General features: G+C 50.5%; 1 protein-coding gene across 1 annotated transcript in view; it reads right to left on the bottom strand.

Annotated features, from left to right (window-relative positions):
• The window catches only part of TCF4 (transcription factor 4), a 245,232-nt gene that overhangs the window by 40,966 nt on the left and 196,105 nt on the right, over nt 1–8,161 (bottom strand). Inside the window, exon 9 of the mRNA XM_009323115.1 lies at nt 667–772. Within this exon, the coding sequence (XP_009321390.1) occupies nt 667–772 (106 nt within the window). The remainder of the gene's footprint in view (nt 1–666; nt 773–8,161) is intronic.

Here is an 8,161-nt window from a genome sequence, read left to right as displayed (position 1 = left end):
ACAGGTTTACTTACCCTTTACTTAGCCTAAAGCAGAGTATATGTAGAAGTGTTTAAAACCCAATTATTTTGTCCTGAACGTGGCAAAAGATGAGCACCCTAATTGTGTGTGGATCTTTCCAAACTCTAGGAATCTTATTTACTAAGTTATACCGAATTTCATTATACTTGCACGTAATCATTGTGAGAAATGGTAGCAATGAATACATGAAAACTATTCCTCAAACGAGAGAAATGGCTTCATTTTAAAAATGTTCCTCTAATTCTACATGCACGCAAATAGACATACTTGTAGCACCGTATACTTCACGTAAGACAAAATCTTTCTCATTAACATAAAACAACAATGCACAAAGTACACGCACAAATTTGTGTGCATTTAGTATATGCATAATATACGTGCACAGGCACATGCTGGAAAAAAAAATGCCTCAAGAACCTCAAGTGATAAGAGGCTGGCAAGTTATTCATTATGCTGCTTCACTGCAGGATCAAAACAAGATGTTCAGAGGCATAATGGTCAAACGAAGACGTACAGGTCTTCATTTTAATGGTAATGTTACAGACCACAAGATGATATTCCAGCGTGTCTCGACTACATATAAACCAAAATACAAACACAGAAAATGTATGCAAAACAGATTTCCTTTTGAAAGCAGCGTCTTACCTTGCATGAAGAAGGAGCTAGGAAAAGTGCTGGCTGCTGGTTTTGAGGATGGATAACCTGGTGAATCCCTATTGTAGTCGGCAGTGCTTGCTGACGGGGCATAAACCTAAGGAAAAAAGACTAATTTAGTATGCCTTTAGCAGGAAGCAGGGAAGAAATATTGAGTTTTTACCTTGCTCAGTATAAATCAGTTCACAACACCACATAATTCTTCTCTCAGAACACAAAAACCTCAGTATACGTGTGACTGGAAAATAAATTTTAAGCTTCAAAAGAAACTCCAGCCTGACATTTTCCAGCTTTAAACAAGGATATTTGCAAGGTATTTGTCAAACTATGTATTTCTGTAAATAAAATGAACAAACAGATGTACATATGTTCCTCCTAGAGCATTACGGAGCTTAAAATAAACAGGAACTTGAAACAATGCTCATTTTCTCGTATGAAAGCATACAGACTTTACCCACTTAAGAACAAAACTGACAGCACTGCAAGGAAGTAGAAAAAACTTTATTTCCCAAACTAAAAAAAGTGAAATCTAGAAAAATAGCATTATCAAGAACGCTGAAAATTACAAACATATCTTGGGATATTAAATTCCCATGGACTGAGCTCTTTCCAGAGAAGCTTGAAAGGACGATTAAAAACCTGGATCTAAACAAGACCACCAACACAGCATACGTACACATCAGGGGAAAAACCTCCTCCTTTCTTAGGACTTATTATATTTGTCTGTGCAATAAGCTTAGTACGTGTGCCAAAACACTCATTTACTTATATTTGTTTACTAATACACCAGAGCTTTCTGCAACTTGCCTTTTAGAAAATATCTGTTGTATTTCTTGCTTTAGTTTAGCTCAACCAGGACAGCATTTAAAAACAAAACCAAACCAAAAAAATCCCCCAAAACCAGTCCGGGCTGATAAGCGTCATTTATTGTTTACAGTGCAATTTGTTCCCCCTGCCTATATGCTCTCTATATTCCTCCGCGCTTTGTTTCTGCGCTGGAGGTGCCTCTCTCCAGATGGTCAGGAAGACTGAAGCACTGTCATCTCCTTGATGAAAATGGATACCTTCCTGCCTCCATTTTGAAGCAGGCAGCAGATCACAAAATTGGCAGAGCGCCTGCTCCGACGTTCGCAGGTCACAGCGAAAGGCAAGAGAAATCCACCAGCGCCGCGCGGCCGCCGGCAGGGCTGGGAAGAGCGCCCGGCTCTCCTCCGCCGGCATCCCCCAGCCAGGGCAAGGGGAGCAAAGGTCTCATTAAAAAAAAAAAAACACAACAAACCACCCCAAACCAAAAACCAGGGAGCAAAAGGCCGAGGGCTGCGGGATGCTGAGTAACTTTCCCGCACGCCTCGGGGCTCCCGGCGCCCGAGCGAGGAGCGGGGCGGTGGGATGGAGCCAGGCATCCCGGCATTGCCTCCCCGGGTGGCACGGCAGCTCCCCTGGCTTCGTGAACCTAAACGTCACCCACGCAGACAGGGCCAACGTTGCAAATCAAAGCAAAGTCTTTTTTCTTAATACAGCGCCTTATGCCTCAGTCGAGGCCGACATGGGTTTGGGGTGCTCAGCACTGCGCACCCAGGAGAAGGAGAAATACCCCACCGCCTGTGGTGCGGCGTGGGGCGGCAGCAGCCAGGAGCGAGCCCCAGGAAAGCCTGAGGACTATTTGGACGGGTAAAACAAGAGGCAACGTAGCTCTTCACCCAACCGGCCAAAGCAACCCACAGTGAAGCCAACAGCCTGCGCCGCTGAGCGGGAGACACCGGGTGGGATGCAATCACTGCCAACTGCCATGACACTGGAATCACAGGAGTGAACGTTCTACTCGCCTGTCAGCATTTAACTGGATCAAAGGTACAAACAGACAACAAGTAATAGCCAAACCCTGCTGCCTGCCTGCACGAGGGCAGGCAGGGCTGACCCTGGCCAGACAGGGGCACCCAGCTCTTGGGCGTGCTATGCCCTGCCGGGCTCCGATTTTGGAGCAGGGCTGCCACGTACTCTCGGTGGGCACCGCCGTCCCAGCCTCTGCTGCGACAGCGAGGGACTGGAGGGTCCCGCCACCCCAGGATCAGTCCCTGCACCCATCAGTCAGGGCAGGCACCAGCTGCGAGCTGTGACAGCCCAAAGTGTCACCTCTAATATTAGCACCTTCAGCATCGCTGTTTTCAGATCAGCTCTCCCTTTAGGATGCTGAGTGATGCAGAAAGCAAGCTGGCATGGGACCTTAGCGATGGTTTCAACCTGGGGCCGGGGGGAAAGTCCCTCTTGACCTCAGCCCCTCTGCATCTTGCAAAGACGAGTGCTGTAATTCAGCTAAGGGAGGGGAGGTTGCGGACGCAGGCAAGAGGCTTTTTGAAAGTCCTGAGAGATGGGATGAAGGAGAGCTGTGGGAGGCATCAGTCAGCCCAAACCTCCCCTCTCTGGTCAGCGGGAGGGTAAGGGGATGCCTCCCCCAAACACCCCTTCCCAACCCCGCTCTCTCCCACTGCTGCTCCCGCACCGGCTTCAAAAATGCTTCATTCAAGTTCTGCAGTTATCAGAGAACAACGCTACAGAAATTGCAGAGTTTTTCAGAAAAAGATATCTGAATGCCAGATTTAAGGATGAGAGATTAAAGATGGACAGGTAGGGGGGAAAAAAAGGGTGCTCGAACACACCCAGTGCCCAGACAGAGAGGAAGCGAGCACACAGGTTGGAAAGCAGCAAGGACATCAAAGGCAGGATGCTGGCTATGCCGGCGCTTTAATAAAACACGCATCGGGCACTTCTTGCACTTTCAAACAAAGCGGCGTGCGTGCTGATCGCAGAGCAGCTGCGCTGCTCTGACACGTCTTACAGAGGTGTAACGGGTGCCTTCAAAGAACAGCTTCGCTGCGCCACGGTATTTCACGTAGAGTAATTTCTCTACTCTGCTATATCATGATATATCATGCTATATGCTATAACGTGTCCAGAGAAGGGCAACGAGGCTGGTGAGGGGTCTGGAGAACAAGTCTGATGAGGAGCGGCTGAGGGAGCTGGGGTTGTTTAGCCTGGAGAAAAGGAGGCTGAGGGGAGACCTCATCGCTCTCTACAACTCCCTGAAAGGAGGCTGTAGCGAGGGGGGGGTCGGTCTCTTCTCCCAAGTAACTGGCGAAAGGACGAGAGGAAATGGCCTCAAGTTGCGCCAGGGGAGGTTTAGATTAGATGTGAGGAGAAATGTCTTTACTGAAAGAGTAGTTAAACATTGGAACAGGCTGCCCAGGGAAGTGGTGGAGTCACCATCCCTGGAGGTATTTAAAAGACGGGTAGATGAGGCGCTTAGGGACATGGTTTAGTGGGCATGGGGGTGTTGGGTTGACGGTTGGACTCGATGATCTTGGAGGTCTCTTCCAACCTTAATGATTCTATGATTCTATATTTAACAGCTCGGGGCCTTTCACTTGGTGTCCGCCGCCGCCTGGCGCAGGGTTTTCTCTCTGGGCTGCACCCATGGAGCGGGGAGGGTCTCCTGGGAAGGGCGGCGCCTGCCCCGCCCTGCCCCACCCCTCCAGCACCGCCCTGGCTGGACATGGGATGCCCGTGCCACTGACTTTGGAGAGCAATCGCCCCCCTACCCAGAGGTGACCACATCTTGCTCTTGTCTCAGTAGATCCTAGTTGTCCCCTACTTGTTGCGCTCGAGGTTACCAGGCTGGCATAGAAGTCTGGTGCGCACGTCAGAGGAAAAACAGTCACAACTACGTGTTTTTAACTTGCGCAGTGAGAAGGTCAGACGCGGTTACACCTCTCTTTCCTTGCTTTGTTTGACAGGTATCCCACAAAGCGCCCTGACTGCCGGGGAGGTTTCCCAAGGGAGAGGTGAACACCTAGCGGGTGACCTCATCAGTGAGGCAATGATTCCAGCGCATCCCAACTACCGCGCGGTAAGAGCAGCTACCTGGGAAAAACAAGACCGGCCCTGGCCTGGAAAGAGATGAAGAAAACCCCTCCCGCGTCCCCTGTGATCACTCCCGCTATTTTAGGAGCGACTGTCACCTCTCTCTCCCCTGCCCCAGGGCAGGGACAGTCCCTTCTCGGCCCCCTCTCCCCGCACACAGGCTCCCCGCGCAGCCCAGCCCTCCTGCTCACGACGATATACGTCCATCTCGACCCAACGCCTGGTTTTTCCTGTATTCCTGCAGCCGTCCAGCCTGACTGCTTTCAGACATGACTCCAGCTCAACCAAAATCACACCCGGAAAGGGCCCCCTCCCGCTGACGGAAATTTGGCTTTGCACCTCAGCATTCTGCAGTACCTGCAGAGCACGAGTTATAAAGGTCTAACAGCTCCCCATACGCACTGTAAAGAAAACGAGCATGGATTTTACGCCTCTTGCTCGCTTATTCCCTAATTTATGAGTTTGCTTCGCTTCGTTGCTTGTTGTCGAACTGAACCGTAAAGCTGCGTGGCCAGAGTCTCCAAGGCGGGTGCCCGAGCTGCAACTGCCCCTGCGCCGGCGCTGCTCGCCGCGCCGCCAGGGCTCAGTAGGAACGCGCTTCAGAAAGAGCCAAAACCGGTACAGCCAGCACGTCAATGAATTCACAGAAAACCATGGCGGCGGCCGGGCGGGAGGCGGTGGGCCGCCTTCGGGCTCCACCTGCCTGCAGCTGCAATCCATCGCCCCTGTTGGCAACAGGAGACGCGCCAGGACGAGGTGGCGGTTCAGTCTGGGTCGAACGCTTTTGGTGACGCTTTCTACCGTTCTCAGCAGTTGTATAAAATGCTGAATGAAGGCTTTGGCACACGCCAGCCGGGGCTCTCCTGGGCACGCAGGTCAGCTTGGAGGTCGGGAAGGGAAGGAAAGCAAAGCGCCGGGAGGAGCAGGGGAGGGCGGCTGGAGGCTGGCGGTCGTGAAATGACGGGGAAAAAAGCCAAAATAAACGCCCGCTTACCAAACGTCGTGGAACTGTTTTTTTTGGGTGTAACTCTTCCTCGCTAAAGACAGATACTTGATTTATTCTTCTGCTGGGTTTACAGCTGAATTTTCACACAGTGAAAGCCACTGGGCTGAAGCAAGTTAACTAATTTTGCTGTGACAGGCTCAGTCATAGGAAGAACTTGAGGAGATATGGGGTAGCTTTTTTAAAAAATCGTGTATTTCCTGAAGACGTGTCACTCTTTCAACATAAATATTCATTATTTTCAGATTTTTATCACAGTGGGATTCTCGTGTTATCACGACATTAGCTAAGAGCACACATGGAAATTCCTCTCATGTTAAAATGTGCAGAAGTCTCCAGATTTGTTTCCCTCTGTATCACTGGGACTGCAGTATTTTCAACAGGCAATAAAGAGAGCGTAGGAGACGATTAGCTGGATGAACAATACTCTGACCGGCCCCTGTCTTTTTGTCATTCTTCCACAAAGCAATGTTGAAAAAAAGCAAGAAGTGTATTATTTAATCACATTAATGATCTGTCCCAAAATGTTTGCCAGACGGTTTTACAAAGAAGGAATTGCACCGATACCATTTAAACAGAGACATAAATTACCATGAGTAAGTGTTGATAAAGAAAACAACCCAATAACTTGATCCAGAATAGCGAAAGTAAAACGGGTTAAATTTACGGCACTGGTAAAAATGGTAATATGCTGTCTACAAAAAGGCAAAAGAGTAAACCGCAGATGTGTACAAGTGACTTTCTGATTTGACAGAAAATATATTATAGATTTAAAGATGTTAATATTCTTAAAAGAGAGCCTGAATTCAGAAAATCACTCTGACTCATGCTGGGAGGTTTGAAGAGATGATGAATAATGATCTGGGAAAAACACGCCATTCTGTAATATGACATGATGAAAAAATTATCACATTGTTGCCATTTTTGGGAGCCTGCCTGCAAGTTCCAAACACCTTTTCTTCTTCAATTCTTCCGGAATGCTCGCTGTCCTGGAAACACGTTTCCAACATCTTTCGTTTTTCAGTGTTCGGGAGACTTGGTCAGCAGAGCTGCCGATGCAGCCGGCGCTGCCCCAGCACCTCCGGCCAAGCCGAGCTGAGCATCCCTTGGACGCTCGCGGGCTGGATGGACCACGCACTTGCTCTCTGCCCACAGCGCCGTGCTCAAGCCTTGGGGATCCGGCGCCTATCAAATAAAGGATAAACGGCCTTGGAAACGCCTATTAATAAGTCATAATATTAGCTATTGAATGAACCGGAGGTTGTGCTGGTTGGTGCTGGCAGGGGCTGGGGGGGAGAAACCCCAGCTCCACGGGTCAGGGATGCGGCTGCCCCTCGCAGACGTCGCCAGTGGGGATGTGTGTACTTGCCAAGTGCCGGGAGATGCCCCCAGCATCGCGGCACTGCGGGGCGGGCTGTCCCCCCCGACCCACCACAGCCGCTCTCCATCAGGCTGGCTGGGGGCAGCTGGCTGCAGGTGTTTGGAAACCCAGCCCGAGCAAGGAGATGCGAGAGATTGCCTTTTCCCCTTCCGCCTTGGCTCTTCTCCTCAACTCCCTCCGCCTCCCCTCCGCGCTCGGGCACTGGCTATACCGTTGCCAGAAGATTTCAAATTTCCCCTCAAAACTGAAATGCGTCTCCATTTCCTGCTCTCGAGACGCTCTGCGCGAGGCAGGCTGGACGAGAGGGCATCCCTCCGGTGCGATGGCCGCGTCGGCGCAACGGGGCTCGGGCAGCTCCATCCCGGCCTCCACACGCAAGGTGAAATTAGGAAAAATCTGTTGCCTGACATGCACGGCACAAACGTAAAACACAGGCTGTAAAACACAATCGTGATTGAGAGCAGCGTATTTCCGTACACGGAGCAATCCACTTAAAGAGGTACCCGCTATAAGGAAACATTTGTGAAGAGAATAAACCCATCAATCAGCAGTCCAGAGACTTTAAAATACATGGTGAAACTCCTTTAAAATTAAGATCTCAAAGAGAACATCTATTAAATTATAAGTGCATTACCAAATGGCAAAGCGTACTGGCTATCAGAGCTGTCAGAAGGAATAAACCTGCTCGCTGGAACAAGCTGCTCTGCATTAGCAGATGTCAGCTTCGCACGGAGGGAAAAACTCTTTTAGGCGAGTACCTGACCAAGCAGACAGCGCTCGTTGCAGGAGGCTCTCTGAGCCTGCTGCACCGTCCACGCGACGCTGCCTCTTCCCACCAACCTCTGCTTTGGTGGTACCGGTTGGCTTCCGCTAACTGGACTGAACACAGGCGAGCCGAGGACCGACCGCTGCCATTTGCGCTCTCAGGTATTACAACTTTCTTGGTCACACCCTGTTTCACGCTCCTACGACCGGGGCTGCCCGCAGCCGCCTCCCAGGCGAGGCTGCTCGGTGCCTCTGCAGCCCGGGAACTCCCCACCCGCACCGGGCTGAACGTGAAACCCTGGCAGACAGGTGCGTGCCGAGGACGGCGCTGCCCTGGGCAGCGGCAGGGTCCCCAGCCAGAGCACGCAGAGGGACACGCTCGCACCAGCAACACTAAAAACATTAAATATTTAAAAAAA

The sequence above is a fragment of the Pygoscelis adeliae genome, unplaced genomic scaffold (genome assembly GCF_000699105.1).
Source record: "Pygoscelis adeliae isolate BGI_AS28 unplaced genomic scaffold, ASM69910v1 Scaffold174, whole genome shotgun sequence".
Classification (NCBI taxonomy): domain Eukaryota; kingdom Metazoa; phylum Chordata; class Aves; order Sphenisciformes; family Spheniscidae; genus Pygoscelis; species Pygoscelis adeliae.
This window is presented reverse-complemented; position numbering and strand designations above follow the sequence as displayed.